Genomic DNA, 15,004 nt, shown 5'->3' on the forward strand with positions numbered 1-15,004 from the left:
CAGGAGGTCCAGGGCCAATAAGTGGAGGCTATGAGAAGTCCTCTAGCAGCGACAGGCAAGCCCTCCTGCCTGCTCTCCGCTGCCCAGAGGCCCCGAGATGGGATGGGAGCGCTGAGCTGGGTCAGGTCAGCATTCATGAGGGATAAGCCACCAGAGGGTCTGGGATGGGAGAGCTCCAGGCAGAGGGCAACGAGAGTGCCAAGGCCCAGAGACGAATTGAGCCTGGAAGGTTTGCGGAGCCACAGGAAAGCCAGTGGGGCTGAAGCAGGAATGTAGGCGGGAAGGTTGATACCAGATGGGGCTGGGTGGCCAGCAGGCCTGGATGGCCAGAGTCAGGAGGTTGGACTTTTGTCAGTAGCGGCGAAGGGAGTGTGGAGCTGGTCCCTATCACAGGGATCCAGATCTCCTAGAGGCAAGAAAGGCCAGGCCAGGCTTTCTCAGAGAGTGCCCCCAGGGCCACCTGCTTTGGAATAATCCGGGTTGAGCTGGGACATAATGGAATCGAATCAACAGTTATCAAGAGGCTCCCTCTGGTTGCTGTTGGGGAGGACTGTGAAGGGTCTGAACAGAGGCTGGACCAGGGTAGGGGACAGGGAGGTGGGAGAGGTGGTGGGTTCTGGTTGGATTTAGGACATGGAGCCCAGACAGCTTGCTTGCTCAAGGATGGGTAAGACAGGGGACCTCCCTGGTGGTCCAGTGGTTACGACTCTGTACTCCCACTGCAGGGGCGGCATGGTTTCGATTCCTGGTTGGGGAACTAGCATTCTGCATGCCACGCCATGCAGCCAGGAAAAAAAAAAAGGATGGGTAAGACAGGAGTCAAGGCTGACCCTGGCCTGGGGTGGGGGGGGAGAGAGGATGATATTTACTAGGACAAGGAAGTCTCAAAGGAGGCCAGATTTGAAGAAGGAAAGAAATTCCAGATTGCCATCAGGCCATGCTGGTTTGAGAGGTCTGTGGAACCACGTGGATGGGTCACAGGTGGCGAGGACTCAGGGCCGACAACGTGGGCATTGTCGTACAGAGGTGGCATCAGAGGCTAAGGGACAGGACAAGGCCCTGGAGCAGAGAGGAGGCCTCAGCTGATGAGGTCATGGTGCACAAGGTAAGGGACATGAGGAGGAAGGAGCAAGGGGGAACCGAGATGGGGAGGCAGGGAGGTGGGCAGAGACCAGAGCGGGAGGGCATCTCTGGGGGGATGGGGGGAGGGGAGAAACTGTCATGTGCTGCCCAGAGGCCAGGGGAGAGGAGAATAGAGGGTGACCAGTGGGTTGACAAGATGGGGGCCATGGGTGATCCTGCCTGGGACTCTGGGATTGAGGAGACAGAGCTCTGAGTGAAGGGGCAGAGACTAAGGAAGGGAGGATGAATCCTTTGAGGAATTCTGACTTAAAGGGAGGGCTTCCCAGGTGGCTCAGTGGTAAAGAATCTGCCTGCCAATGCAGGAGATGCAGAAGACATGAGTTCCATCCCTGGGTTGGGAAGATCCCTTGGAAAAGGAAATGGCAACCCATTTCCGTTTTCTTCCCTGGAGAATGCCATGGACAGAGGAGCCTGGTGGGCTATAGTCCATGGGGTCGTAAAGAATCAGACATGAATTAGTAACTAAATAACAACTAAGGGAAGAAAACGGGACGACTGCGGTAGCGGGTGCAGGGCCTGGGGGCCCTGGTTAAAATGGGAGCTGCTGTATTTTTACAAGCAGGTAGAAAAGATCTACCAGAGAGGGACTAAGTAATGAGGCTGGGACGGCAGAAGTCCTGGAGGGGGCAGCCTGGAACTGCCATGGGGCCACTTCACCCTTCCAGCAACAGGAAAGCAGAGCTGGTGGGTGCAGATGGACCCTGGGTGCTGGGAGGCTGGGTGGGTGGGAGATGGGGCCCTTCTTGTCACATGACAATGCCTTGTCCACAGTGAGGTCAGGAGCAGGGTGCGGGGTTAAGGACACAGAATGAGAGGGAGGTGCTGGAGGTGAGGGGGCAGCCGGGGGCCTGGGTTTTTCAGAGAGCAGGGAGGATGCTGGTGAGGATACTGGGCTAAGAACGCCCTGGAGATGTGGCCTGGTGACCCCGGCCACATCCTGCGCCTGGCCTCGCTCTGTACTCAGCTGACTCTCCCATGCCAGCTGAGACCCTCCTCCACACCAGTCTGTGTCGCAAAAAGTCATTGTCCCGAGCCCCTGCGTGCCCCTGCCCTCCCTGGCGACCCTGACACTGCGGGAGCCTCCTTGACACTACCGGGGCCCAACTGCTTCCTTTGTGGTCCCACGGGGCCGTGTCAGTTGCCACCAGTTTTGACTCTTCATTGTCCTAGGGTCAAGTTAATTGACCTGCACTTTCCACAGCCTCCCAAGATGCCCTTAGGATCCCCACCACTTCCTTTTCCATTGCGGAAAGACTGGGGCCAGCCTCCCCTCTACACAGGGAACACCAGAAACCATTAAAGATGCCCAGTCCTGTCCTGAGCGCCACCTGTTTTTTTTTGGCCGCACCATGCAGCGTGTGGGATGTTAGGATCTTAGTTCCTCAGCTAAGGATGGAAGCTATGTTCCCTGTAGTAGAAGCGCAGAGTCCTAACCACTGGACCGCCAGGGAAGTTCATCTGAGCTCCACCATCTCCCTCCGGGGAATGACCACCTATCCTGACTCTCTGCTTCCACTTCCCTCTGCTCAGCCCGTCCCCATTCTAGAGGAAGCGGGCATAGGGAAGATGCTCTGAGGCAGGAACCATGGGTGCCACGGCCCAAGCCTCCTGGTCATTTGCTCCACAGCCTCAGGGGGGCGGCTGCAGTGACAAACAGGATCCCCTGGCCACATCACACACTCACGAACTCATCCAACCAAGAGCCCTGCTTGGCCCAAGTCTTGTCAAAAATGAAACAGAAGGGAGGGGGAGCAACCCCTCCAGACCTCCCAGTGGACCTCCCTGAACTGCAGCTGGGAGCACCTCACAGGCAGCCCCTGAGCTCAAAACTGTTACTTTTTGTTTTTAAAAATTTTGACTGGGTTGGGTCTTGGTTGTACCAGCTGGGCAGGCTCCAGAGCGCTCAGGCTTAGCTGCCCTGCCACCTGTGGGATCTCAGTTCCCCAACCAGGGCTCGAACCTGGGTTCCCTGCATTGGAAGGTGGATTCTTAACCACTGGACCACCAGGGAAGTCACTTGAAGTTGTTACAGTCCCTTTATGGATGATGGCCGAATGCTTCCCCTCCAGTTCTGGCAGGCGTTTGCAAATTAACTCTACTGCCCAAGCCTTTCATTGAGTGACATCTTACTTGAGGACAGAGACAGAACCAGCTCAAAGAGCTGCCCTGGCGGGGAGGATTCTGGGGGGCACAGAGTCCTCCCTGCTTGGTCTGACTACTTCTTCCCCAGAAAGTGAAAAAAGTCAAAGTGTTAGTCGCTTAGTCGTGTCCGACTCTTTTGCGACCCCATGGACTGTAGCCCGCCAGGCTCCCCCGTCCCTGGGATTCTCACGGCAAGAGGACTGGAGTGGGTGGCCATGCCCTCCTCCAGGTCTTCCGACCCAGGGATCAAACCCAGGTCTCCCACACTGCAGGTAGATCGTTTACTGTCTTAAGCCACCAGGGAAGCCTTCCCCAGAGATGTACCGCAAATCCCACCTGTGGACCTGAGACAGTTAAAAAGCTGCCCTCCGGGTGATAGGCACAATAAGTGATGACGGGAGGGCTCTGGGATGCCCCCACATCCATAAGGCTAGGCTCCCCCAAACTCTTGCTGGAGTTGTTCACAGGGTGCCCTGGCTCCGAGCACGCGTCCACTTACCGGAGACGGTGACCACGATGTACTGCTGGGACGCCGGGGACGGGGTGGGTGCGCCGGCCGGCTGCGAGGGCGTGGGGGCAGCCGGGAGCTCTGTCACATACGGCTTCTGGCTGCCCGGTGGCTGTGCCTGGGGCTGCGGATTCTGCAGCTCGGTGACATACTGGGGCTGGGGGGTGGCGGCGGTGGCGGGGGGCTGGGGGGGCTGGGGTGCCGCAGAGGGCGGCGGTGGCGGCTGGGCTTGCGGCGGAGCCTGTGGTGGCTGGGATGGTTGCGGGGCCGCCTGTAACTCAGTAACGTACGCCTGTGTTGCCATGCCAACAGTGGGGAAAATGATAATAAATAAGGCTTTTTTTTTTTTTTTTTGCTTGCTTGGGAAGAAGGAGGGAGGGGGGAGAGAGAAGAGGAAGGAGAAAAAGAAGGAAAAACAAGAATTAATCTACAGGCAGAGGAAACCAGGGACAGCTCCTGGCTCCCCAGAGACACGTTTGGGTTCATCAGCAACTTAATTACATTCCGAGGCTGGTGGCAAGATCTAACCAACCCGCTGCTGCACAGCAACTGAGGATGGACCAGGGCTGGTCTGCACCTCTTCCACTCACCCTGACCCAGGATTCCTGCCGTCTTCTTTCGCAGGCTCCAGCGCCTGGGGGACCCCTGGGCTGGGAGACCTCCGACTTTTGCCCAGAAACAAATTATACAGTTCTCCTGAGAGTGCCTGCAGGCACTGTCCTGCGTACTTTCTTTACAATTAACTTTAATTTTTTAATTTTTTGGCCATGCTGGATGACATGTGAGATCTTAGTTCCCCGGCCAGGGATCAAACCCCTACTCCAGGCAGTGGAAGCACACAGAATCTAGTCTCTGTTGCTGCTGCTGCTAAGTCGCTTCAGTCATGTTTGACTCTGTGCGACCCCATAGACGGCAGTCCACCAGGCTCCTCCGTCCCTGGGATTCTCCAGGCAAGAACACTGGAGTGGGTTGCCATTTTCTTCTCCAATGCATGAAAGTGAAAAGTGAAAGTGAAGTTGCTCAGTCGTGTCCGACTCCTAGCGACCCCATGGACTGCAGCCTACCAGGCTCCTCCGTCCATGGGATTTTCCAGGCAAGAGTACTGGAGTGGGGTGCCATTGCCTTCTCCGAGTCTCTACATTACTTTATTTAAAACTCTGCAACAATTGCATCCATGCTTGAGACTCAGAGAGGTTAAGGAGCTTGCCCCAGGTCACACAGCAGGGAAGAGGTGGGACTGAGTCTGAACCCTGGGCACTCTGAGCACTGGACTACTGGGCTAACTGCTGGGAAGGAAGGTCATGGGGAAAGCTGTCCCCCAGCCAGCCTCTTCCAGTCCCCTCCTTGCCTGCCATCTGGGCTTGGATTCTTGGCTGAGTGTCATTCCCTGAGGCGGGGGTGGTGGGGGGGGGGGGGTGCGGAATGCCAGACACGGGGAAGGTGTTTTGAGTCCAAAAAGCCCCCTGAGCTGCTTGCGGCCATAGAAATGAGAGCATTTGTAGGTGGCGACGCCAGATGTGAGCTCCTCCCTGAACAGTGGCCTTCTAGGGCCTGGGGCGACTGGGCTGGGAGCAGGCCCTGGCCACAGAGCAGGCCTGGTAGGCCCTGCTGACTTCAGAATGGGGCCCACCTGACCATGCAGAGGCAGCTTTTCTGGCTGCTAACTGTCTGTGGTGCCTCTCTCAGGCGCTCGGTGTGAGGCAAGTACTGTGAGTGAGGCAAATCGTCAGTATAAGCCCTGCCCCTCGCTGAGCCCCGCCTCAGCAGGGAGTGGGCCACCGGTTTCCTGACTCCTTCACTAAGGAGCTTCTAGGGACAGTGGAACAAATGCAGGAGTGGTTAAGAGAAGCTCCACCCCTCACAGTTACGTGGTCCCTGATGGCCCTAGACGTATCTCAGTGTTAGAGCTTTGCCTGCGGGGTCGCGGTGACCTGTGGCCTTCAGCAGCGTGACACTGCAGGGCTGAGCCAGAGGCTCTTCTGCAATAATCCTCGAGCACCTGTGTGCCATGGCCAGCCAGCTGCAGGGGGACTAAAAAAGATCTTCAAGGGAAAGAGAAAAATAACTGCTACTTGGTGATCAGAAACCCCAGGTAATCACTGTGATTACCTCCTCACAGCAGGCTGGCAAGGGAGGAGCCACTGTGCCCATTTCACACATGAACAAAACAAGGCTCAGGAGTGACCTGCACACAGGCCTGCGGCGGCAACCAGCAAGAAAAAGGATTTGAAGCCAGGTCTCTCTGACCCCCAGATATGTGCTGTTAGCCCACAGCCCTACTCAGGGAGCCAGGCCCAGGGCTCATAGTCGGTAGATGGCATCTTTCCTGTTTTTCAGATGGAGACACCTAAGGCCCACCCACAGAGGTAATGCCACCTACCCAAGGCCTGGTTGGAGCAGCAGAACTCAGGGGCGGGGAGCCCACCAGAGCAGCCCAAGGGAGACAGCAGGCCAGCCAGCACCGTGGTGCCTGTGTTCTTCGCACCTCCCTGTATCTCGCTCTCTGGGGATCTGGACTCTGCTCTTGGATGCCAAACCCAAGACGAATCCAGGTCAGCAGGGGGCAAGGCAGGTGAGTCACAAACCCTGGATGGGCCTGTGCACGACTTGAAATTGACTACCTCCCCGCTGTGTGACTTGCGAGGAGGGTGTCCACTCCCTGGGCCTCAACTGCCCCATCTGTGCAATGGGAGGGTAGCAGGCCTACGGTGCAAGGCTGCTGCAGAGCTCCGTCTGATGGTGTGGGCAGTGTTTGGCCAAGCTCCTGATGCAGCCTGAGCACTTAAGAAATGGCTCTGGTTCCCCTCATTGCCCGGGGCCCTTGAACAAGGCTCTAGGCAAGACTACAAGCCTCCAGGCCCTGCCTCCCTGCTTTGGGCTGCTAAGTACAAAGGAAACAAGGGCTGCTGTCTGCACTCGGGTGGGCTTGGTAGGCTTGGGTATGCCAGGCTCCGATGGCTGGTGTGAACAGAGCTGGCAGAGCCCTGAGGCCACCCTCCCTGCCAAGCCTGGTCATTACAGAGAGGGACAGTGACAAGGGCCCTGGTCCAGGTCTGAGGGAGTGGTTCTGGGCTTGCCCACTGTGCAGGATGGAAAGGTGGCCTGCCAGGGACTCAGGTAGCAGGGAGAACTTGCTCACCTGGAGAGGGAGAGGCTACTGCCTGCCAAGCACACAGGGAAAACATCTCCCACCAGCCCCTGCCCTCCCCAAACTCTTTCCTGCCAGTATTAGAGGGGCCCACCTCCTCAGACCTCCTCGCAGTACTGGGTTCAAACCCTGGTCCAGATCAGATGCTCAAGTCACTGCTGCTGATCAGCGCCTGTCTACCAGTATCAGACTCACTTCCACTTGAACCCTGGCCTGTCTCTTAATTCATGTCTCTTAAAACATGTAACTGATTTTCCTCTGGGCCTCAGTTTCCCCATCTTTCGTGTGGGGATGATAACACCTGATTCATAGGGCTGTTGCAAAGATCCAATGTGATCAGCAGAGCACCAAATAAGCACTGAGAAGTGAGAAGTAGAAGTTGCTATTATCATTATTCACTCAACAAGCATCCATGGGGTTGGAGGGGAAAGGAGAGAGACGCAATCCTCAAGCTCTTAGAAACAGGCACCAAGCAGAGATTCTGACTCTGGTGTTCATCAGCCTCACCTGGGGAGTCAGTTAAATGCAGACTCCTAGGCCCACTGACAGAGTCTGGGATGACCCTGGAGTCTGCCGTTTGAGCTAGTCGCCAGGATAATTCTGGGGCAGGTTGTACAGGGCACTGAGAAGCCCTGGCCTGGACTTTCCCAGCCTTAGGAAGGTGGCCCCTTGTGGCCCCTCCCACCATAAAAGGGCTTTAAAACCTCCCCACTTGCCGGTGCTTTCTCCCCTTCAAGGTGCAAACCCTGTAGGCCTCCTTGTCTCCACTCGAGGACAGGGGGAGGTGGCATGGACACAACTGAGCTCAAAATGGGGAAGGGGAGATGGGTAAAACAGCTAAGCCAGCTTCTCTACTGGAGACCTTCTCAGCATTGTCATTGTTAGTCTCCAGGAAGAACGATACAGAATGCCAAATTTCCCATAATTATTTCACCGGGGAACCTCCCTTTTTATTTTTTCCAATTGTGGAAGGCTAGGTTGAGCAGAGTTCGGTAGGGTGTTCCCTGGAGAGGAATAAGTCACAAATATCTATACAGGATGAGGTGTGTTCTCCATCTATTTGAGCATGACTCAGCAAATCTGTTCCTTAGCAATGAAACTGCCAAAAAATGCACCAGTGGCTGCACCTATCTTCAAAGCCAACACCTGTTTTTTGGAGAATGTTTGAATCCATTCTTTAGGACGGGGCTGGCATATTTCTGTGAAGGGCCAGCCAGAAGTCAAGATTTTTGACTCCAAGGACAGACAAGTCTATTCCAGTGACTCAGCTCTGCCACTGGACTGTGAAAACAGCCGTGACAATATGTAAACAAGCAGTTGCGTGGCTGTGTGCCAATAAAAGTTTATTTCTAGACACTGAGATTTGAATTTTACATAATTTTCACATATCACGATATATTATTCATGTCACAAAATGTCCTTAAAAATGTAAAAACATTCTCAGATCACAGACCGTAAAAAACAGGTGAAGGTTTAGCTGTAATGGTTTACATCTGGGACAAGGCCCTCCCAAGGAAATGAAAAGAAAACCTCACTTTCCTCACCTGTAGACTGGCTTCAAAAACGAACTTTTGGGGGAATGGGGAAATTAAATATAACAGTGTGAGTTTCCCTCATCCTCTATATCCAGTTTGGGTTGTTTTTTTTTTTTTGGTGTGGGGGGGTGTTTTTATTTGTTTGTTTGCCACACCACATGGCTTGCAGGATCTTAGTTCCCCAGCCAGGTGTTGAACCTGGGCCCCAGCAGTGAAAGCACAGAGTCCTAACCACCAGACATTCATTTATTTATTTGGCTGTGCGGGTCTTAGTTGCAGCACACAGGATTGGCAGCATGTGGGACCTAGTTCCCTGACCAGGGATCAAATCTGGGCCCCCTGCATTGGGAGCACAGAGTCTTGGCCACTTGACCACCAGAGAAGTCCCACCAGTTAGTTTTTAAGACTTATCAATTTTGGGGGGCTCCGAAATCACTGCAGATGGTGATTGCAGCCATGAAATTAAAAGACGCTTACTCCTTGGAAGAAAAGTTATGACCAACCTAGATAGCATATTGAAAAGCAGAGACATTACTTTGCCAACAAAGGTCCGTTTAGTCAAGGCTATGGTTTTCCCAGTGGTCATGTATGGATGTGAGAGTTGGACTGTGAAGAAAGCTGAGTGCCAAAGAATTGATGCTTTTGAACTGTGGTGTTGGAGAAGACTCTTGAGAGTCCCTTGGACTGCAAGGAGATCCAACCAGTCCATCCTAAAGGAGATCACTCCTGGGTGTTCAGTGGAAGGACTGATGTTGAAGCTGAAACTCCAGTACTTTGGCCACCTCATGCGAAGAGTTGACTCATTGGAAAAGACTCTGATGCTGGGAGGGATTGGGGGCAGGAGGAGAAGGGGATGACAGAGGATGACATGGCTGGATGGCATCACGGACTCGAAGGACGTGAGTCTGAGTGAACTCCGGGAGTTGGTGATGGACAGGGAGGCCTGGAGTGCTGCGATTCATGGGGTCACAAAGTGTTGGACACGACTGAGCGACTGAACTGAACTGAACTGACTGAATAATTCCTCCAGAACAGATCCTAAGGCTGGGCTTTCCCTCCATCTTTACCAATACCATGCTAGTATTGATGGTTACCGTCATCTCTTGCCTGGACCCACTCATCACTGGCTCCTGGCTTCACTCTTGCCTTTATAAGAGTCTTTGAAACGCAAACCCTATTGTGTCGCTCCTCTGTTGAAAAGGTTCCAATGTTTTCCATAACAGAGAATAAATAAAAACCAGAGCCCCTCCCATGACCTACAGGGCCTCATGGGATCTGGCCCCTTCCAGGCCCCTTTCTCACTCTGAATGTTCTAGCCACAATCTCTCTCCTTCCCAAACGCTCCAGGCCTCCCCCTGCCTCAGGACTTTTGCCCCAGCTCTTCCATCTACTGGCATGCTCTCCTCACCTCCGCCTGTTGGCTCCTTATCACTCACATCTCAGCTCATAGGTCACCTTGTCAGGTCTCAAGCTCCCCCTTTACAAGCCCTCTGGAGCACATACTCCTGTTTCATTTTTTCCCCTGGCCCTGTATCCTGTTTGGTTATTTTCTTCTTCCCTCCACAAGGTAAGGGCACCCATCACTCTATTCCCAGCTACGAGAACACTTTCAAGCACACAGCTGGGACTCCGCTCCACTTTCACTGCCAAATAAGTGTCCACAATGCTGGGAACAACACACTGCTAGTGAATGTCAAAGACGGTTGAAATCTACCAACTGGTGAGAGAGGCTTGCAGAAAAGTTACTGCCTCCTGCAGCTGTGCTACAGGGGCAGGTGATGCCTCCAAATCCAGAACAGACGCCTTAGGCCAGGAAGACTGTGCACCAAGCAGTTGCTCTCTGGAGGTGGTATCCCTGGCAGGTGGAGGAGTGGGGAAGAGTCCTGTCTAGCCCAACCCTTGTTTTCAGCCCCAAGATGCTGGAGCGTGTGGCAGGAGGGGAGGGTGAGCCGCTTAGCCCCAGGGACACCTTTCTCAGATCCCCACTTTTCCCATGACACCCAGTGCCCCAGCTTATCCAGCTGCTTCCCAGAAGGCTGCGTCTGAGTCTGGGCCCAGGGACAAACTTTCTCTCTGGGTCCTCTCCTAAGGCTGGAGAAGGGCCTTAGGAGAGTGACACCTTCCCACTAAAAACTGGAGTCCTAGGACCCGGCTTCCCAGGATCCCTGTCATCGGCCCACACGGACCAGCAAGTGAGTCAAGCTTTAAACCCACTAGGCTGTCACCCGATTTGAGATGATAAAAATAAATGTGAGTGGTATAATTCCAAGGGCTGAGCAGGAAGTGATAATCGTCATAATAACAGTAGCAGTCAACATAGTCTGAGCAGTTACTATGTATCTGATGCTCAACATGTATTCTTTTATGGGATCCACAGTACCCTAACATGAGATTAAAATCGAGACGGATGATCACTGCCCCTAGTTTAGATGAGAGGAAACTAAGGCCCAGAGAAGTTAACTTACTTGCCCAGGACCACACAGCTAGAGAGCAGTTGATTGTTTCAAAGGCAAGCAACCAAAGCCAGTATTCCCTTCTGGAGTCTAATAACTGCTCTGGGCTTGGGCCTTTCAAACGCCTAAGATATGGGGGGTGGGGTGGGGAAGGGGGGTCACAGAGAGTGGAAGAAGCAGTCAATGAGACTAGATCATCAGTAACACTGCTTTCTGCATCAGAATTCGCCTAACAGGTGCTGATGATCTGACAACCTGGTTATTTCTAGATTTTTACTGAAAAATTAGATCTCTCCTTTTCTTAAATTTCAAGAGGTTCTACCACCCCTGACCTGGGAAAAGTCCCTGGAGAAGTGACATCCCTTCTCCCAGCCTTATCTCAAACTTCTGGGGGAAAGCTTTAGGAGAACCTGGAACATTTGTTCTCCTTGAAGTTTATTGATTGATTTTAAAAGAAAACGGCTGCAGTCTGCCCTCAGCCCTGCCGATGCCAAGCTCCAAAGCAAAACGGAGAATAAGCACAGTGGACTTGGCTTGGCTGGCTATTTAAAAAAATCTTCCCCAAGCTGGCAGATCTTGTTGCCCAGCAAAGCAGTCACTCAGATTCTCCTCTAACAAAGTAGAGCACTTCCCCTTGTCTCTGACCTCAGTGTCCCCGCTCCCTCCCCACGTGGCTCTGGAGGCTGGTACCTCTTCAGTGACATGTGATCCAGCTGACACCAACTTGATTGACACAAAAACATGTGTCTGACCAAGAGAAGCCGCTTCAGAAACTTCCTCAGGAGCCATTTACTCCCCATGCCCAGAGAGGAAACCCAGGATAGGCTGAAAAGCTAGGAATGGCCCCATCTCCAGGAATAAGCCTCCTGCCCAGGGACAACAGGAAGGAGATCTTAGAGCTGCCCACAGAGAAGCAATCAAGTTTCGGTTCCTCTAACTCAGCCACCCAAGATCATGTCTCTCAGCCAAGGCCTTCGCTCTCTGCAAACCAAATCATCCAGACTAAAGTCATTACCCATAGCCTGCAGCTTCAAAAAACTCTCCACCCTCACCTCCTCTCAAAGAGAAGGTAGATTTAGGAGGGAACAGCAACGTTGACATCAAGACCAACAGTTAAGACCAACAGTTAATCTATAAAACACTTTCAGAAACAGTAGATAGGAGTAAAAAATTCAAGGATGAGCCCTAGAGAAATGTCTGAAAGGAATTAGGAGGCCTGAAATGCAAAAAATGAGGAGAGATGGCAATGACTGAACCCACTTTACAGGATGGAAAACTGAGGCCTAGATGTGGCAGGCACTGAGTACTGGCAGGTTCTAAAATGACGAGGCACAGGTGGCCTCCAATGCTTCAGGGAGCAGGAAGGCCTAGGCGGCAGCTGCCCCACCCCGTTCCTGGGGCACCGGCCGGCCCCCAACCACACCTTACGGCCTGGCCCCGCCCACCCACCTAGATCCCGCCTCGCCCCTCCCTCACTCCCATTGGCCCAACCCTCCAAGTCCCGCCCCCTTGTACCTCCCGACATATAAAAGCCCCCCGCCCGGGCCGGCCGACCTCCACTCGCCGCCGGCTTGCGAACTCCCGCCCCTCGCGGGGGCCGGGCCGCTGGGCCCGGGGGCGGGTGGTGTCGCCCCAGCCGGGACCCAGCCCCCTCCCCCACGGCCCCGACGGTCGCCGCCGCCATTTTGACCGCCCGCCCCTTCCCCCAAGACTCCGACCACAGAGACACCCGCCGCCCGGGCCCCGCCGCCCTCCCCGGCCCGGCCTGCCACCCTGGGGCCGCCCGGGTTACCTCGGCTTCTTCCCACTTCTTTCTGCGGAAGGGCTTTCCAGAGGTCTCGGAGGCGATGTTGGGAGGGGGACAGAACGTGCCGGGGTCCCCGGGCCGGGCCGGGGGGGTGGGGGTGGGGGTCGGCCGGGCGGTTGTTGTTGTTGACTCGCGTTGCCGGGTTGCTTGGTCGCCACGACTACCGTGGCTATGGCGCCTCCGTTTCCCTCACCGGGGCAACTGTTGCTACCCACCCTACTTACGTCACGCTCGGGGGGCGGGGTCCAGGGTGATTGGCGACACCGGGAAAAGTGATTGGACGGCGCCAGGCCCTGCCGCTAACCTATTGGCCCCAAGGCACGCTTTTCAACACCCTCTCGACTTCCCGGCGCTCTGATTCACCGGTGTTAATGTCCATCAAAGGAAACTGAGCCCTCAAAGGCAGTGGAGCCCGTCACTCCCCCAAGGAAGCGTCGGGCTAAGAATAAAGGGGTGGGGTCTGTGAGGTCGGGATTGGTTTGCTGCCTTAAAGCCTGTCTTCTGGTTAGACTAAAGGGATGTCAATCTAACCCAAAGGTTTGCCGCGCTCTCTAGCTGGCGCCTATACGCATGCGCGCCACGCAAAGCCCCCCTGGGAGTGGTAGTCCGTTCCTGCGTACTTTAAACGCCTTACCAAATGCAAAGAGCGAGAAAGGAAAGATCTCTTCCTTCAGACTTCTCCCTTTCCCTGTGGGCCAGTTCTTGGTCTCGCGCGCTGACGTCAGGGAAGGAATACGGTGACGCAGCGCTGTTTGTCTGTGACGTTGGTGGCGGAGGCCGGGCTCCGGGTTCGATGACGTCACCAGGCGCTGTTTTCCTCCCCCCACGCTGTTGCCCTACGGCGGTGGGATGCAGGTGGGGATGCGAGACCAGGGTTCGATCCCGGGGCCCAGCCCCACAGCGACACCCGCCACCACTTCCGCTTAGGCTCGTCCGGCTCTCTCCCGCCTCCCCGCCGCCTCGGGCCGGGAAAGGTCACGGCTGCCGGGGCGACCGCGGCTATCTCGGCCCCGCAGGAGGTGCGGGCCGCCCTGCGAAAGGTCTCCCACAGGCGGGGGACTTAATTAGCTGCTTCCACCGTGAGCGATAAGCAAAGGTCAGCGTCCAGCCCTTCCCGGGGCAGCTCGGATTGCTCAACCAGGCTCCACACGGCTCTCCCATCCCTCCCCCGTTCCTGCCCCACTCCCGCCCTCCTACGTGCCTCAGTTTTTCTAGGGGAGGAGAAGAGACAGAAGCGGGATCTGTATTAGACTGAGCGTCTTTGGTACAAAAATTCGACCATCAAGATGGATACTATTCTAATGCAATATTGCAGTATGTTTAAGATATCAAATTTAATGGGGGGGGGAATAAATCCATAGTGAACAAAATAGCAAAATTTTAAACACAGAATCCGTCAGGACTGGGATTAGGGAGAAGTGAAATCATGCAAGTATAGGGTAGAATCTTACCTTTTACTCTTTTTTTCTGGCGTGAGTTTTGACCTTCAAAAATATCCTGATGACAGTTTTTTAACACTTTAAATTTTGTGCTCCAACTCCCACCAGAGACCAAGGAGAAAGGAAAAAGAAAGCAGAGACTCAGAACTTGACGTTCTAATTCAGATTCTGCTGTGTGACACTGAGAAAGTGGCTTCACCTCTCTGAGCTGCTGTTTCCTAGTTCTGCCAACATTACACTTTGTTCTGCAAGGCCCTGGTAGTAAAAGTGAAAAAAGAAGACAAATCCCTAGAGTCTGTGGTCTACCACAAATAAGGGACTTAATAAGAGAATTAGCTGGTGGTCCAGTGGTTAGGACTCTGAACTCCCACTGCCTGGGGCCTATCTCTGCAAAGGGCACTAAAATAACTTCCTGCAGGGTGTGGAGTGCAGTCCCCCTTCCCTACTAAATGACACAGTAAGCAGTGACATTAACACTTAAGAGTCTAGGATGGGACTTCCCTGGTGTTCCAATGGATAGGTCTTTGCCTTCCAATGCAGGGGGTGCAGACTCCATCCCTGGTCAAGATCCCACATGCCTCTGGCAAAAAACCCAAAACACAAGATAGAAACGATATTGTAACCAATTCAATAAAGACTTTAAAAATGGTCCGCATTAAAAAAAATCTTAAAAAAAGGTTCATAAGAGCTGTGAGGTGCTACTAACCATAAAATAGATAATCAGCAAGGACTGATTATCTAACACAGGAACTATATTCAACATTTTGTAGTAACCTATAAGGGGAAATAATCTGAGAAAGAATATGTAGGTGGCTGAGTAGTAGTGAAT

General features: G+C 54.0%; 1 protein-coding gene across 4 annotated transcripts in view; it reads right to left on the minus strand.

Annotated features, from left to right (window-relative positions):
- Positions 1-13,834, minus strand: part of RFX1 (regulatory factor X1) — a 35,448-nt gene extending 21,614 nt beyond the window's left edge. Inside the window, exons 1-2 of one of the 4 annotated variants that reach the window (XM_027547972.1) lie at positions 12,722-12,951; positions 3,785-4,152 (exon numbers count right to left, since the gene is read on the minus strand). In XM_027547972.1, the coding sequence (XP_027403773.1) occupies positions 3,785-4,097 (313 nt within the window). In that variant the 5' untranslated portion in view covers positions 4,098-4,152; positions 12,722-12,951. Of the gene's footprint in view, positions 1-3,784; positions 4,153-12,721; positions 12,952-13,370 lie in introns of those variants that run through there. The other 3 variants (XM_027547977.1, XM_027547975.1, XM_027547974.1) reach the window with 3 other exon arrangements.
- Positions 13,835-15,004: the final 1,170 nt, after the last annotated feature.

Source organism: Bos indicus x Bos taurus, chromosome 7 (genome assembly GCF_003369695.1).
Source record: "Bos indicus x Bos taurus breed Angus x Brahman F1 hybrid chromosome 7, Bos_hybrid_MaternalHap_v2.0, whole genome shotgun sequence".
Taxonomy (NCBI): domain Eukaryota; kingdom Metazoa; phylum Chordata; class Mammalia; order Artiodactyla; family Bovidae; genus Bos; species Bos indicus x Bos taurus.